This window comes from Rana temporaria, chromosome 9, assembly GCF_905171775.1.
Source record: "Rana temporaria chromosome 9, aRanTem1.1, whole genome shotgun sequence".
NCBI classification, from domain to species: Eukaryota; Metazoa; Chordata; class Amphibia; order Anura; family Ranidae; genus Rana; species Rana temporaria.
Window position 1 is genome coordinate 38,037,790 of NC_053497.1, and position 18,347 is coordinate 38,056,136.

The window sequence follows — 18,347 nt, forward strand, 5'->3', positions numbered from 1 at the left end:
TATATTTTTAAAAAATAATATTTCAACATGTGTTCAGAAGTACAACCAGGCCAAGGATACAGATGTAGAAATGTACCTGACCAAACATTAAACTAATAAAATTGTCCCACCCCCCCACAAACAAAAAAAGAACTTACTTTTTTTTTGAATTTTTTTGATTTTCTTCAATTGATGTGGCTCACAGAGTTTTAAGTCGGACCACCGCTTCCGTAGCTGCTCCTTGGACCTGGTGATCCCAAACATCCTCTGCATTTTCCTTGCCACCTTCTCCATAATTTTCCCCTTCCTGCGGTTGGGGGTCTTGTATGGCCCATATTGGCCATCATAGTCCTTCCTCCGCATTATGTCCACAAGCTCCACCATTTCGTCCAAAGACATATTAGTGGCCTTATATCGTTTTGGCCGGGATCGCGACGTTCTTGCCTCTGTCACCTCACTTGCGGCCTGAGAGCTCCGTGCATGCTTGTGTGACATCGCCATCTTTCCTTCCCACAGAGATTAGGGGCGTGGAAAACAGGAAATGTCCCGTCATGGGCGGGGACGAGGGCGGCGGTTCATGCATACGCGGAGTGGAGAGAATGAATAAGACGTGATTACGTAGGTTACGCGGAGATTATTCGCTCGTTTCACAGAAGTAACATAGTTAACGCCATATTTTTAGAGCTAACATTGATTAGGTGGCATGGCAATGGCCACGAAGGCGGTGTGTCACGCACACGCGGAGTCTATTAAAGGGAACCTACGTGATCACGTAGCTTACGCGGAGATTAGTAGAACATTTGACAGAAGTTACACAGTTAACGCCATATTTTTTGAGTTAACATTGATTAGGGGGCATGGCAATGGAGACGAAGGCGGTGTGTCACGCACACGCGGAGTCTATTAAAGGGAACCTACGTGATTACGTAGCTTACGCGGAGATTAGTAGAACATTTGACAGAAGTTACACAGTTAACGCCATATTTTTTGAGTTAACATTGATTAGGGGGCATGGCAATGGAGACGAAGGCGGTGTGTCACGCACACGCGGAATCTATTAAAGGGAACCTACGTGATTACGTAGCTTACACGGAGATTAGTAGAACATTTGACAGAAGTTACACAGTTAACGCCATATTTTTTGAGTTAACATTGATTAGGGGGCATGGCAATGGAGACGAAGGCGGTGTGTCACGCACACGCGGAGTCTATTAAAGGGAACCTACGTGATTACGTAGCTTACGCGGAGATTAGTAGAACATTTGACAGAAGTTACACAGTTAACGCCATATTTTTTGAGTTAACATTGATTAGGGGGCATGGCAATGGAGACGAAGGCGGTGTGTCACGCACACGCGGAGTCTATTAAAGGGAACCTACGTGATTACGTAGCTTACGCGGAGATTAGTAGAACATTTGACAGAAGTTACACAGTTAACGCCATATTTTTTGAGTTAACATTGATTAGGGGGCATGGCAATGGAGACGAAGGCGGTGTGTCACGCACACGCGGAGTCTATTAAAGGGAACCTACGTGATTACGTAGCTTACACGGAGATTAGTAGAACATTTGACAGAAGTTACACAGTTAACGCCATATTTTTTGAGTTAACATTGATTAGGGGGCATGGCAATGGAGACGAAGGCGGTGTGTCACGCACACGCGGAGTGTATAAAAGGGAACCTACGTGATTACGTAGCTTACGCGGAGATTAGTAGAACATTTGACAGAAGTTACACAGTTAACGCCATATTTTTTGAGTTAACATTGATTAGGGGGCATGGAAATGGAGACGAAGGCGGTGTGTCACACACACGCGGAGTCTATTAAAGGGAACCTACGTGATTACGTAGCTTACGCGGAGATTAGTAGAACATTTGACAGAAGTTACACAGTTAACGCCATATTTTTTGAGTTAACATTGATTAGGGGGCATGGCAATGGAGACGAAGGCGGTGTGTCACGCACACGCGGAGTGTATAAAAGGGAACCGACGTGATTACGTAGGTTACGCGGAGATTATTTGATCGTGCTTCACGAGGAGCTAGAAATAATAAGGTAAGAAATTATCAGGGATCAGCAGAGGCCTAGAAACTTGAGAGCCATGGGATTGGGGTTTTGTCTGTTGTTTGCACCCTTTTAACGCTACATATGTTTCTTGTGTCCCAAAAACGGTATCTACTTCTCACAATGCTTTCACACATCACTTAAATCTAGATGTGAAGAATGCTCTACCTATTTGTACTTTTTGCCAGGTGTATTGTAATCATGCAAGTATTGTTCTGTGTTGGTTGGCCAGAGTTTATTAGGAAGTGTATTTATATGTCAGGAATGATGAGGGGCATGCTAGGTACACATGAAATAGTGCCTTGAGGAATGGTCAAAATTTTAAAAATTGTGGATGGTTCTAGATTACACGTATTTAGCAAACTTATTTGAAAAAGGGTCTGCATGTGAACTCATTTTTGGTCACAACAATGGGGCAGAGCTGGCCAGCATTTTAGCTGCAGGAGACACTGTGTTTGCATAGTACTTGATAAATCTGGGGCCACATATTAATACAATGTGAATGCTGTGCATTTTTTAATGCTTAATTATTTTTTTTTAACAGTGTTAACCTTGAAATTTTCAAAAGAAAAAATAACCATGGAACACATCGTGGGAAAAGACATAATTTCTCGCCTAATTGAAAAATTTAGGGAAATGCCCCTACTTTGGGATACAAAACATCCCCTGTATTCGAAGCGGGACCGACGAACGGCAGCACTTGATGAGATAGCTACATATATGCAGACATGGGTTCCCGGCTGCACAGGCGAGATGGTCAAGAAGAAAATGAATAACCTGAGGGCCGCATACCGAACCAAAAGAAGAGAACTACGGGAACAAAGATCAGGAGCAGCAGCAAGCGAGTCCACGGAGCCCAGTCTGTGGTACTACCAAGAGCTTGAGTTTTTGGGGGATCAAATGGAGGGCCGGCGATCAATGTCAAGCCTTCTTGCCAGCCGGCATCGCAGCAGACCTTCCACGGATCACCACAGCCAGGAGGAGGACGGTGAGGGGCTGGCTGGCATGCATGAAAATCTGCGACTCTCCACTTCTGATGAGGTAGAGTATTTTTCTAAATTTTTTTGGGCTGCTAATTCTTGTTTGTTTATTGAGTTGATATTGTAATCCCCAAAAAAATCATGGGCATAAAAATAGGGGTCATGGATGCCAAGTGCAGGGATCAAAAGGAGAGTCTATTCAAGTTTAAAGTAAGATAAAACAAACCAGTCTAGAGCATGAAAATGTGTGTGATTTGCTTGTGCCAAATTGTAAAACATGTCACTTTTTTTGCCACAGGAAGAAGGGAGCAGCCAGGAGATTTCGGCTACTGATGCTGAGATGCATGCCAGCCAGGAGGAAGGGGTCATTGGCAGCCAGGAGGAGGAGGCCGGGCCCAGCACCAGTCAGCAGGGCCCCAGGCCCAGGGTCAGCACCACCAGGCAAGTCCCTCCCCCCCGGGTCAGGCAAGCAGGCCTAATGAGGCGCAGGAGGCAAGTTGAGGACGCTAGCCTCGAAATGATATGGGAGGCTAGCGCCTTAATGAGGGCCCCCCTCAACCCCACTGAGGCCTACAGTGCCTATGTGGCGCATGAACTCTCAGAAGCGGGGGAGGCCGATCAGAGGCGTGCCAGGAACCTGGTGAACCAGGTGATTTTATGGATGCACCAGGGCTGGCTGACCAATGAGACCGAGCTCAGTGACCCGGCCCATCCTGCCCAACACCTGTTACCTCCTCCTGCTGCCACATCATCCCCACCTGCAAGGGGCTGTGGACGGGTCCGTGGAAGATCTGCTGCAATGCAGGCTGCAAGGAGGGTTACAAGGAACAGGAGAAGATGATTCCCGGCCTTCCATTTGATCCCCCAAAAACTTTGTTTTTTTTGGACTACCACAGCCTGGGCTCCATTGGCTCACTTGCTGCTGTTCCTGGTTTTTGTTTTTGTGGTTGTTCTTTTTAGTTCTCGGTATGTGGTCCTCAAGGTTTGCCATTTTCTCCTTGACTATGTTGCCTGTGCAGTCTGGAACACAAGTCTGCATGTATGTTGCTATCTCATCAAGCGCTGCCGTTCTCGGTAATTTATTTTTGTTTATGGCCAAAATAAATGGTTATTTGATTTACTGAAATACCTTGTCTATTGTGTTTTAATACTGTGGTGATTAGGCATGAAACATTTTAGAAAATAATATGTGTCATTTAGAAAGGACACCAACTCCTTAGGGGGGGGGGTACATTTGGCGTACCAACTTGGGAAAACAAAAAAGGAAAAACACACGCCAAAATAAAATGGTGACATAATTTGACAAAAAAAAATAATTAAAAAAAAATCTAGAAAAAACAATGGTGACATTACTTGCACCAAAAAAACAAAACAAAAAAAAATGTGCAAGAAAAAAAATGGTGACATAAATTGCACACAAAAAAAAAAGAAAACAAATCAAGAAAAAACAATGGTGACATAACTTGCACCAAAAAAAAAAAAAATGTGCAAGAAAAAAAAATGGTGACATAAATTGCACAAAAAAAAAAAAAAGAAAAAAAAAATCAAGAAAAAACAATGGTGACATAACTTGCACCAAAAAAAAAAAATGGGCAAGAAAAAACAATGGTGACATAAATTGCACAAAAAAATAAATAAATAATCAAGAACAAAGAATGGTGACATAACTTGCACCAAAAAAAGAAAAAAAAAGAAACAACATTAAATTAAAAACAAACAAAAGAAACATAGACATGTGGAGGACAAAAAGAAAGTTCCAACATCTGGATAGATAGCATCAGCAAGAGAATGGGTTTATTCTAGCAAGAGAACGCCGAAAAAACAAGAGGCAATAAACGACACACTAGATATTTAAAAGGACGAATGTGCCATATCACAAACAAACGAGAGTTTTACCTGAACGAGTGCTCCCATCCCCTTATTTTGTCTGAGCATGCGCGGGGTTCTTATCCGCGGATATTGTGTACTAACCAACGGATCTGTCCGTCGGATAGATTCGCAGCGGATAGATTTGTTTAGCATGTCAGCAAATATTCGATCTGCTGAAAAGCGAGCCGACGGATAAATATCCGCGGAAACAGATCCGCTGGAGTGTACACACCATAGGATCTATCCGCTGAAACCCATTCGCTGGGATTTTTCCGCGGATGGATTCTATCGTGTGTACGGGGCCTTAGAGCCCTTTAAGCCAGGAGAGAGCAAATTAACCTTTACGAGACCCTGTCTTCTGCCCATTCAGGACAAAGTGAATGACTTGTGCACTGCCAAAAAATGTGTTCATTTACGTTTTAATTTCATTTGTTTTGTTTTTTTTTCAGTTTTCGGGTCATTCGTTATGATCAAAATTCGTTATTTCGAAAAAAAAAATTGTAAAAATCGAAATAAAATCTAACTAACTAGCTAATAAAACCTATTAAATTATAGGTTTTAGAATTTGGAAGTTACGAATTATTCAAAATAACAAATGAATGGAACGTAACAAATTAATAATAATAAAAAGTTTAGATGCGGCATTCGTTATTTCAGATAATTTTAACTTCAGATAAATTCATATTCGTTATGTTCACTAACAGCCAAATTTGAAAGGAAATTCCAATACCTACAATTTAATAGTTAGTAATAGTTATTATTAGTTAGTTATTATTTTAGATTTTCAAATTTTTGGGGTTTCTATGTTTCAAGTTTTATTCTTATTTATGGATTTTCTTTCTATTAAATTTTTCGAATTTCCAAATTTCCGAATTTTCGATTTCGTATTTCGTATTTTAAGTTTTCGGATTTTCGAATGTCCGATTATCAAATTTACATATTTTTCTGTTAAATGGTTTTTCGTTAATTTGAATATTTCTGAAAAACGAAAGAGCCAGTATCTCCTAATAGTCCACCATCTCACAAGATATACACACCCATTAATGCGCCATCATTGCCTCCCCACTACAGCAGTCCACACTGGAAAAGTTTCCATGTAGGATTGCATCAGAGCTTACCCAGTTGGATGTCACAGCCAAGACCGCTGTTAGAAATCATGGGACCTCATACAACCTACCTGATAGGGCCCCGTTTGACACTGCCCTTGACCCCACCCTTGGTCCCACCTATGACCCTGCCTCCAAAGTTTCCCGGGGGACATATGGTGCAAGGATTGTGGAAGTGATCAGGCAGTTTCGGAGCTGCTCATATTACTTCCACATAAAACCTGACAGTGTATACATACACTCCATTTTAAAACAGTGTGGTTAAAAGGGAGTGGTTGAGGGGCTGTAAAAACACAAACAATAAGAAGGCTTACCGGAGTTAATGGACTACAAAGGGCATATGCCCCCTGAGTCGTCAAGGCTTGTGGTGAAGCTTCACCAAAGGATCGAGAACTTAACATCTGTAGCCACTAGTACAAATAGAGGACATTCACCCCTTCTTTCAACTGGTTCCCAATGCCGTTACCAGATAGAGATTCTCACAAAGGGGTGGGCTGGGTCATACCCATATATTCAAACGTTCAAAAAAAATGAAAAAAGGTTCCACATAGTGTGATATCGTTGATAAAAATAGTATTTATTAAAATAAAAATTAGGAACACTCACATTTATGTAGAGATAAAAGCGCTTGTAGAAGTGACTGTAGGATAACACGATGACATTGGCAGGGCTCGCCCCGATGCGTATCGTCTACAGAGACATCATCTGGGGTGTGAGCTTGCCATGGTCATTGCACTTAAATGAATAATGTGACCCCATAATGAGATACTAACCAGTGGTGCGTTTACGTTGCATTGATTGCACTGTGATTACTTCTGGTCATGAAAATGGTGTCTCTGAGGTCGGCATGACACTCTATTGGTCGAACTAGCAAATGCGGTTCAGGCCTCGTTTTGAGGCGCACGATTTCCAATGGACAAAACGGCAATGACGCATGCGGCACAAGCTTCGCTTTAAACAACGAGTGTCAAGCCGCCTCGCATTAAGGCATTTCGCTAGGTTAGTGTCAAGCGCAATGACCTTGGCAGGTTCACACACCAGATGATGTCTCTTTAGACGAAATGCGTCAGAACAAGCCCTGCCAATGTCATTGCATTATCTTACAGTCACTTCTACAAGTGCTTTTATCTCTACATAAATGTGAGAGTTCCTCATTTTTATTTTAATAGATACTCTTTTTATCAACGATATTACAATTACACATGGGAAACCTTTTTTCATGTTTTGGTTACAACGTGTGAATATATGGGTATGATCCAGCCCACCTCTTAGTGAGAATCTCTATCTGGTAACGGCATTGGGAACCAGTTGAAGGAAGGAGTGAAAGTCCTGCTAGTGGCTACAGATGTTAAGTTCTCAATCCTTTTGTGAAGCTTCACCACAAGTCTTGACGACTCACGGGGCTTATGCCCTTTGGAGTCCATTAACTCCGGTAAGCCTTCTCATTGTCAGTGGTGGTCATTTTCCATACTTATTTTCCTCAACTGTATTCCCTCCAATGTTCCAATGATGTCATCCAGTTGACTCCATATTCAACTACCATGATTAACCTATAGACTCAATCCTCTTTTGGCTTCGCCTTTTATGTATTTTTGGAAATATTACTATTTACCAATTTATTCATCCATTTTTCACTCATCACGTTGGTGGATTTATCTTATTTCTTTATTTTTTATTTTTATATTTATATTAACATAAGAGTTATTATATGTATATGTATTATTATTTCTTATCACCCCTACGGCCTATTATCACTTATGCCGCGTACACACGATCAGGCTTTTGCCCGGCCAAATCACATTGGAATTCTGTCGGAAAAATATAGAACATCTTCTATATCTAAAGTCCGATGGAATTTATCGGAATTTCCGATGAAAAAACTCAGATGGGGTTACACACGATTGGAAAATCCAATGGAAAAAGTCCATCTGACTTTTTCCATTGGAAATTTCAATCGTGTGTACAGGGCATTAGAGATCGTTCTTACTAGCGCTGCACATTTACCAGTTTCTATTTGTTTGCAATTGTCTTTTGCTGTGCTGGCTGCTGTTTACCATTTGAGCAACAGTGCAGTATTTCACTTTCACTCTGTAAAAACATAGCTCAGCTGTGTGTGTTTACCCCCCCCCCCCCTCGCAAACACAAGTGAACAGTAGCATCTCACAGTGACCTCTGCCGGGTTTGCCTTGTGATCTTTAGGCCTCATGCACACAGTTTTTTTTTTTTTTTACTGATTCCAAATGCCCCTTCATGTTATCCTATGTGTCTATGCACACATAGGGGGTTATTTACGAAAGGCAAATCCACTTTGCACTACAAGTGCACTTGAAAATGCACTGCAAGTGCACTTGGAAGTGCAGTAACTGTAGATCTGAGGGGGACATGCAAGGAAAATAAAAAACAGCATGCACATGATCATTTTGCTTGCACATGATTGCACATGATTCGACGATAAAATCAGTAGAGCTTCCCCTCCTTTCAGATCTTCCCCTCAGATCTACAGTGATCTACAGTGACTCCACTTCCAAGTGCACTTTCAGTGCACTTTCAAGTACACGTGTAGTGCAAAGTGGATTTGCCTTTAGTAAATAAACCCTAGTGTGTCAAGGAGCAGCAGTGTTTTGGCTACAAAAAACACTTGATGCTTGTAAACGTGCCTAAATGCGTATTAACACTAGGCGCGTTAATTTGTATGGCTAGAATAAATGATTGTTCTGGCCAATGAAATGAACGCCCAAGTGCTTAATGCCTGTAAATGAGCCTAAACGCTTGTACTGGCGTAAGACACTTTTTCAAGGGTTAGGCGTTTTTCTGGCAAAAGGTTGCTGCCAGGAGGAGAAGGGGTGTTCTTAAAGCATCCTGTGTGCATTAAGATCATCATTCATACAGCACAGTAGGTGCTCTATGGCTCTGTCACAGTGTGCCACATGCTTCTGGGTGCTGACTTTGCACCAGGGAAGAGGAGCAGTGGGCGGCTGGGCACAGGTTTGTGTATCTCCACCAGAAAATTAACAAATAGTCCCTCCTCTGCTCCCACCTCATGAGCCCCGCTGTTCACCTGACGGGGCCCAGAAAAATATATTTATACACCCCCTAAGCCAGTAGGAGTGGGGGTGTAATTTATTCAGCCCTAATTTTTTGTTTTATTAAAATGCACTCTAAAGCTACCCGGGCCCCCCTGATGAGCTGATAGGGCCCAGACCCGGTACAACAGGGCTGGTTGCACTGCCCTATCAGCAGTCACCTGGTCACAGCTACTGTACTGTACCCCTATGTAGCATTGTTTAGATGTAGAGATTCGCCATGGTGGAGATCAATACCTGAAAACACTTTTCCATTAAACCAACAGAGTAAGGGCTTCAGTGGAGCATGGAGGAAGAGCAGGATGGTGGTTTGGTAAGTTTATATTTTCGGTGGGGCTATCAGGAGACACTGCCACTTTGCCAGCTATAAATGCTATGTTTCAAGAGTAGAGATCAAGCTGTTCCAGTGAAGTATGAGGTTTGGAGTATATAGGTCATAAATAAATTCCAAATTTTGTTTTTCAGACTTTAGAGGGGAGCTTACCCAGTTGGATGTCACAGCTACCCCTGTGTAGAGATGTACAGAACTGTTCGCCAGCAAATAGTTTGCGGCGATTTTCGCTTGTTCGCGTTCGCCGCCGCGGGCGAACATATGCGATGTTCGATCCGCCTCCTATTAATTAACATTGAGCAAACTTTGACCCTCTACCTCACAGTCAGCAGACACATTCCAGCCAATCAGCAACATACCCTCCCTCCCTCCCTGACCCTCCCACCTCTAGGGCAGCATCCATTTTAGATTCATTCTGAACCTGCATTCTTAGTGAGAGGAGGGACAGAGTTGCTGCTGCTGATTTTATAGGGAAAGCTATAGCTTAGGCCAGTGTACTCCAGTCCTGAAATACTCATCTGATCTCTGCTGTTAGAACAGCACCCAAAACAGCCCTTGTTAGGGCTAATCAATCAGTCTCTCTTTTTTTTCTCTGTAATCTGTGCTGCGTGGTTTACAGAGAGAGAGAGAGAGAGAGAGAGAGAGAGAGAGAGAGAGAGTAATTTTTTGGAGTTAGATAGAGCAGGCAGGCTAGTCAGTTAATGTTACAGTGTGTAGAGTATATATATATATCACCAGGAGTTGTACATATATTTATACACTGTATAATTTAGTTAGATTAGAGGTGCAGGGTGCTGTGTAATATAAAGGGGTCCAGTGGTGCAGTGCTGTGTAATATAAAAGGGTCCAGTGGTGCAGTGATGTGTAATGTAAAGAGGTCCAGTGGTGCAGTGCTGTGTAATGTAAAGGGGTTCAGTGGTGCAGTGATGTGTAATGTAAAGGGGTCCAGTGGTGCAGTGCTGTGTAATGTAAAGGGGTCCAGTGGTGCAGTGCTGTGTAATGTAAAGGGGTGCAGTGCTGTGTAATGTAAAGGGGTCCAGAGGTGCTGTGTAATGTAAAGGGGTCCAGTGGTGCAGTGCTGTGTAATGTAAAGAGGTCCAGTGGTGCAGTGCTGTGTAATGTAAAGGGGTTCAGTGGTGCAGTGCTGTGTAATGTAAAGGGGTTCAGTGGTGCAGTGCTGTGTAATGTAAAGGGGTTCAGTGGTGCAGTGCTGTGTAATGTAAAGGGGTCCAGTGGTGCAGTGCTGTGTAATGTAAAGGGGTCCAGTGGTGCAGTGCTGTGTAATGTAAAGGGGTCCAGAGGTGCTGTGTAATGTAAAGGGGTCCAGTGGTGCAGTGCTGTGTAATGTAAAGAGGTCCAGTGGTGCAGTGCTGTGTAATGTAAAGGGGTTCAGTGGTGCAGTACTGTGTAATGTAAAGGGGTCCAGTGGTGCAGTGATGTGTAATGTAAAGGGGCCCAGTGGTGCAGTGCTGTGTAATGTAAAGGGGTCCAGTGGTGCAGTGCTGTGTAATGTAAAGGGGTCCAGAGGTGCTGTGTAATGTAAAGGGGTCCAGTGGTGCAGTGCTGTGTAATGTAAAGGGGTCCAGAGGTGCTGTGTAATGTAAAGGGGTCCAGTGGTGCAGTGCTGTGTAATGTAAAGGGGTCCAGAGGTGCAGTGCTGTGTAATGTAAGGGGCCCAGTGGTGCAAGCTGCTGTGTAGTATAAAGGGGTCCAGTGGTGCAGGGTGCTATGTAAAGGAGCCCAGAGCTGTGGGGTGCTGTGTAATGTAAGGGGCCCAGGCTCACAGGGTAAACTGTGCCCACCTGTCCAGTGCCACATCTCATCTATATTGTGTTGACACAGTTGATAAGATATAAAAAACAAAATTCACTGCAATACATAATAGTAGTCATTTGTCTGCCAGGGTGTCTTTGCCTCACAGGGTAAACTGTGCCCACCTGCCAGTGCCACATCTCATCTATATTGTGTTGGCACAGTTGATAAGATATAAAAACAAAATTCACTGCAATACATAATAGTAGTCATTTGTCTGCCAGGGTGTCTTTGCCTCACAGGGTAAACTGTGCCCAACTGTCCAGTGCCACATCTCATATCTGGTGGCACAGTAGCTTGCACGCATAGTACAACTAAACTAATCTAAAAAAATTACAGGCAGAGGCAAGCCACCCCGCAGGGGCCGTTGTGGTCATGGTGCTGTGATTCCCTTTGGCCCTAGAATAATGCCCAGTGTTCAGAGGCCACGTACCCTGAACTCGAAAAGTTCTGAGGACATAGTCAGAGTTTGGTCTTTCACTGTGAACCCTAACCCTATTACAGACAGGGTTAGGGTTACATATAGGGTTAGGGTTACAGATAGGGTTAGGGTTAGGGTTACAGACAGGGTTAGGGTTAGGGTTATGGTTACATATAGGGTTAGGGTTACAGATAGGGTTAGGGTTACAGATAGGGTTAGGGTTACAAAAAGGGTTAGGGTTACAGATAGGGTTAGGGTTAGGGTTACAGATAGGGTTAGGGTTACAGATAGGGTTAGGGTTACAGACAGAGTTAGGGTTAGGGTTACAGACTGTAACCCTAACCCTGTCTGTAACCCTAAACCTAACCCTAACCCTATCTGTAACCCTAACTCTAACCCTATCTGTTACCCTAACCCTAACCCTGTCTGTAACCCTAACCCTAACTGTAACCCTAACCCTATCTGTAACCCTAACTCTAACCCTATCTGTTACCCTAACCCTGTCTGTAACCCTAACCCTAACCCTTACACTACCTGATCGATACAACATCATACCTGATGTTTAAATCACATTATTCCAAACAATTTATGAATCTTAGGTGATTTATGCCCTTTATGAATTAAAAACGGACTCTGCGACAACTACGTAATTTTCCATGGGAGTTTTGCCATGGATCCCCCTCCGGCATGCCAAAGTCCAGGTGTTAGTCCCCTTGAAACAACTTTTCCATCACTATTGTGGCCAGAAAGAGTCCCTGTGGGTTTTAAAATTCGCCTGCCTATTGAAGTCTATGGCGGTTAGCCGGGTTCGCCCGTTTGCAAACTTTTGCGGAAGTTCGCATTCGCCGTTCGCGAACCGAAAATGTTAGGTTTGCGACATCACTACCCCTGTGTGACATTGTTTAGACATAGCGATTTGCCATTGGGGAGATAAATACCTGGAAGCACTCTTTCATTAAACCAGCAGAGTAAGGGCTTCAGTAGAGCATATAGGAAGCGAGGGGTGGTGATTTGGTAAGTATATATTTTTAGTGGGGGTTTCAGGAGACACTGCCACTTTGCCTTGAATGCTATTTTTCAAGAGTAGAGATCAAGCTGTTCTGGTGGAGTATGTGATTTTGGTTACATAGGCGACGAATACTCTACAGCTGGGGTTTCCAAATTTTGTTTTTCAGGCTTTAGGGGGGCTGGGCTGTGGCTAATGTAGAAAATGCCCCACCATCAGTGCTCCATCATTGGATTTAATAGAAGAAATAGTGCCCCATGAATGGTGTCAGTAGGGGGAATGGTGCCCCATCATTGGTGTCAGTTGGTGAAATAGTGCCCCAAGGGCCAGATAAAGGCAAGTAATTGGGCCACATCCAGCCCCGGGGCTGCAGTTTTTAGCCCACTGCTCTACAGGGATTACAGGGATCTACAGGGAACTTTTAAATACCATCCTGATTATTTGATCATTGTAAATATTTGATACCTTTTCCATCTTGGACAGGAAGCAGTTTACAAAATGTTTCGGCTTGCTGGGATCGAAGGTCTGTTGGCAGGATTTCACTATTTCCGCAAAAAAATCAACCATTTCTTCCGAAAGTGACACTGCCTTGTGGTGAGGTCCAGGAACGTAGCTCATTAGTGTTGGGAAAATGCTATGGACCTGCGTGAGAATAAAATATGTATTAATGGACCACAACCCACTTCATGCAGATAACTGTTAGTGCACAGTGCATTTGTGGGTAGCTCAATGATTGTTTAGTAATGATTGTCCACTGTCCTTTTTCTTTAGCGCCACATTTTTTCTTTTTATTTCTGTACACAATATTGTTCTATTGTTGGTGCTGGCTGCTATCCTCATATACACTTTCCTTAGTAGCGCAACTTTTTTTTTCTTATCCTTAACGATACATGCCTGTTTGGTGTCGACTCACTACACGAAAACGCATCTACCATGAGAGTTAACAACCCCCAATATCACAAAAGACACTAAATTTCAAAAGCGCCAACTTCCCTAAGCTACAAGCCTTGCTAGAAGATACAAATTGGGATAAAATCTTAGGAACATAAAAACACGGAGGAGAGATGGGTTTGCTTTAAGAGCATATTAAATAAGGGCATTAGCCAGTGCATCCCAATGGGAAATACATTTAAAAGAGAGAATAAAAGTCCTGGGTGGCTTAACTCCAATGTAAACATGCATATAAAAGCAAAGGAGAAGGCCTTCAAAAAATACAAGGCTGAGGGATCATCATCAACTACAAAAAATGCAACAAGGAATGTAAGGGTGCAATCAGGGTGGCTGAGATAGAACACAGAAGGCACATAGCAGAGGACAGTAAAACACAATCCCAAGAAATTCTTTAAGTACATAAATAGTAAGAAAGGAAGGTCAGATCATATTGGTCCCATACAAAATGAGGATGGGAATCTGGTTATTAAGGATGGTGAGATGGTGAAGGTATTGAATTTATTCTTCTCCTCAGTCTTCACAAGGGAATCGGGGGACTTCAGTAACCAAAACTGCAATGATTATCCTCATCACACACCACAGGAAGCACCCTCATGACTAACAGAAGACAGAATTAGAAATAGACTTGAAAAACGTAACATTAATAAATCACCAGGACCAGGTGGCTTGCACCCAAGAGTCCCTAAGGAACCCAGTCAAGTAACTGCCAGACCATTGTTCCTAATTTTTATGAACAGTCTACTGACTGGAATGGTACCAGCTGATGGGAGAAAAGCCAATGTAGCACCTATATTTAAAAAAAGGGCCGAGCCAGGAGACAATAAAGTCTCCCCACCTATGCTACATTCTTGATTACTAACTTTTAGTGATGTTTATTAGGTTGGGAACGCTGATCTTATCAGAAGCGGCATCCTGGTTGTAACTATTACATGACTATTATTTGAACGTGAACGTTTGTATGTTGACTTAAACATGTAATAAAAAACCATTGAAACAAAAAAGGGCCAAGATAAATCCCTGGGAATTACAGACCAGTTAACCTAAAATCAATTGTATGCAAGCTCTTGAAGGGGATAAGGGACTATATACAAGATTTTAGTAATGAGAACAATATCATTAGCAGTAATCAGCATGGATTTATAAAGAATCGTTCTTGCCAAACCAATCTATTAATCTTCTATGAAGAGGTGAGCTGCCTCTAGATAAAGGCAGGCCCATGGTGTATCTGTATTTTGCAAAGGAATTTGATACAGTTCCCCATAAATGTTTACTGTACAAAGTAAGGTCAGTTGGCATGGACCATAGGGTAAGTACATAGATTGAAAACTGGCAACAAGGGCGAGTTCGAAGGTTGGTGATAAATGGGGAGTACTCGGAATGGTCAGGGGTGGGAAGTGGGGTCCCACAGGGTTCTATCCTGGGACCAATGTTATTTAATTTATTCATAAATGATCTGGAGGATGAGATAAACAGTTCAATCTCTGTATTTGCAGACTATTCTAAGCTAAGCAGGGCAATAACTTCTCCGCAGGATGTGGAAACCTTGCAAGAAGATCCAAACAAACTAATGGGGTGGGCAACTACATGACAAATGAGGTTTAATGTAGAAAAATGTAAAATAATGCATTTTGGTGCCAAAAATATGAATGCAATCTACTCACTGGGGGAGAACCTCTGGGGGAATCTAGGATGGAAAATGACCTGAGGGTCCTAGTAGATGAGAGGCTCAGCAATGGCATGCAATGCCAAGCTGCTGCAAGCAAAACAAACAGAATATTGGCATACATTAAAAAAGGGGATTAGCTCCAGTGATAAAGTGATAATTCCCCCACTCTACAAGACTCTGGTACGGCCGCACCTAGAGTATCTTTTCCAGTTCTGTGCACCAGTCCTCAGGAAGGATGCACTGGAAATGGAGCGAGTACAAAGAAGGGCATTAAAGATAATAAAGGGTCTGGAGGATATTAGGTATGAGGAAAGGTTGTGAGCACTGAACTTTTTCACTCTGGAGAAGAGACGCTTGAGAGGGTATATAAATTCAATTTAAAAATACCGCACTGGTGACCCCCCAATAGGGATAAAACTTTTCTGTGGACGGGAATTTAATAAGACATGCGACCATTCACTAAAATTAGAAGAAAAGTGGTTTAACCTTAAACTGCGTAGAGGGTTCTTTACTGTAACAGCGGTTAGGATATGGAATTCCCTTCCACAGGCAGTGGTTTCAGCGAGGAGCATTGATAATTTCACAAAACTATTACATAAGCACCTGAACGACCGCAAAATACAGGGATATACAATATAGGTTGGACTTAATGGACTTTTGTCTTTTTTTAACCTTGCCTACTATGTAACTATGTATCTAAACCTAGGCACTTCCTGGAGAATATTATCTGCTTATTTTTTATAAGGAGTTGAGCTTTTTTACTACAGTATATATTTTATTGCACGGTTTCTTTTTATTGTGACATGTTATGAATGTATTCATTGGATACGTAAAATTACCAAAAAGTCCACTTTAATGACTGTTTACCTGACCCCAGGGGGAGTTGATAATTCGTAATACTTCATTCGTGCAAAAAATAAGTTTTTTGAATCTCCCGTCTGTGTAGTCATAATGATCTCCAAAAAAGATGGAACAGATGATACTGGAAAAAGCTTCCATAAACGTTGCTGAAGGGTTCAAAGGGTGTCCTGAAAGAAACAAAGATTTCTTGTCACATTATCAGCTCAAAGAAACGTGTATTGGCCATGATTCTTCATGGTACCATTTGTTGCCCTGTATGCACCATCTATAGCAAAATAAATCTTCACATTCCAGTGTCAGAAATCTGTTTGTGCTCAAACATGACATAGCACTGCACAGGTTAATGCATGTAGTATGAGAACTGACATTTCCTTGAAGAAATTATATATCCCACAATCCATGTCTCTAAGTCTGGCATTGGTGCAAGTGAGAACCAAACAGTGTGGGCATAGTCCCACAGCAAGGAATATATTTTTTTATTGCCTGGAGTTGGGCTTTAAGGTTTTTGTAAATTCAACTTTTTTTATAAAAAAACAAAAACAAACATGCCATACTTACCTGCTCTGTGCAGTGTTTTTTCACAGAGTAGCCCATGACCTCCTCTTCTCGGGTCCTCTGAAAGCCGCTTGCTGTGGGGACACTGATGTATGTTCGCTCCTGAGTCGGCTCTCTACGTTCATAAGACACAAAGAGTGTGGCTGCGCCCCCCACTCCCGCCTCACTCTCTGTGATTGACAGCAGCGGGAACCAATGGCTCCTGCATCCCAGCCAATCAGGAGGGAGAGCCTCGGGTCTCATGCACATCGCTGAATCGAGATCGGGCTTAGGTAATTATTAGGGGGGCTGCACACTGAAGGTTTTTTACCTTCATGAATAGAATGCATGAAGGTAGAAAAAAAACTTTAGCCTTTACAACCACTTTAAGGTAAGCCACTTAAACTCCAAATTTCTGCATATCGGTGACTAACATGGTACAGTATCCTACTACTATTAAAATACAACTTGTCTAACTGAATTTATGTGGCTATTGGTTTCTTGTAATCTCCTGTAAAGGTTGAATTTCATGGTTCTTTTACCAGCCTGAAAAACTATGTAACTACAGTATAATGACGACTGACATGCTCAGATGGTAGCTCTGTGGAAGGAAGTCACAATATAATACAGTCAGTATGAGGGATTACTGGTCCCATGGTTATTTCCATGTAACCAGTTAACAGAATGTACAACTTTACTTTAGCAGTAAAAGGAAAGCAAACTCCTGCTTAATTTTGCAAGTACCTCAGAGTCCATGCAGTAGGCCCTTGCTCAGCCTCGACAACTTATAGGTGAACCCTCCAGGTGCTTCTTGTGCAGCAGATAGTCTTTCAGTTCACCATCTTGGAGTTTTCATAGCCTCTTCTTGTGAGGCTTCACAGCCCTTTTTAACTAACCAGGAACCTGATCAGTAGAGGAACATACTCTACTGTAATCTTCTCTACATGTCTATCTATCAGAGTGACTATGGACACAGGAGTGTGTATTGTACAGAATGCAGGAAACAGGAATGTGTAATGTACAGAATGCATGGGACAGGAGTATGTAATGCACGTAATGCAGGGGACAGGAGTATGTAATGCAAAGAATGCAGGGGCAGGCGCGTGTGTTTGTGGGGGTGGTGCACGCCTCTTCGGAGGAGCACGGGAGCTGGGAGGGAGCTTTACCCCTACACAGTCCTGGATTGGGTGTCCTATCTGGAGGAGGCATGCCAGGGGAGCTGGGTGCGAGGCGAGAGGAGAGACTGTGAGGTTTTTTTGTCAAATCGATGCGGCCTGCGGGTGCAGGATTTACAAGTCGGGCTAGCCAGTAGTCCACCAACCAATGCAAGCTGCTAAACAACTAGGCCGCAAGAAGGGGTACTGCAGGCCCCTGGCCTATTTACAGTACAAGCCAGCATGTTCAACAAGTCAGTCAGCACCTGGGATTATTTAGAGTGATCTCTGGTGTAACAGGAAGATGATGGGGCAGAAAGACTAACATGTTACAGTGGAAGTTTTGTGCAGGAGGAGAGAAATCCTGGGAGTAACAGTCTGCAGGAGTTGATGCAGAGGAGGAGCAACAGTCTGCATGGGTCTATGCAGGGGAAGTGACTGTAAATGTTAGAGTCCATCAGTTCTTCAAAGCTCAGTTCATTCAATCAATTCTTAACCACAATGCCAAAGTATCTGTTCTATGGGC

The 18,347-nt window shown here is 42.8% G+C and overlaps 1 protein-coding gene across 1 annotated transcript in view; it reads right to left on the reverse strand.

Moving 5' to 3' along the window:
- LOC120913333 (cytochrome P450 2G1-like) overlaps positions 1-18,347 on the reverse strand; it is a 71,816-nt gene that overhangs the window by 18,861 nt on the left and 34,608 nt on the right. The window contains exons 4-5 of the mRNA XM_040323203.1: positions 16,140-16,300; positions 13,121-13,297 (exon numbers count right to left, since the gene is read on the reverse strand). Coding sequence (XP_040179137.1) covers positions 13,121-13,297; positions 16,140-16,300 — 338 coding nt within the window. The remainder of the gene's footprint in view (positions 1-13,120; positions 13,298-16,139; positions 16,301-18,347) is intronic.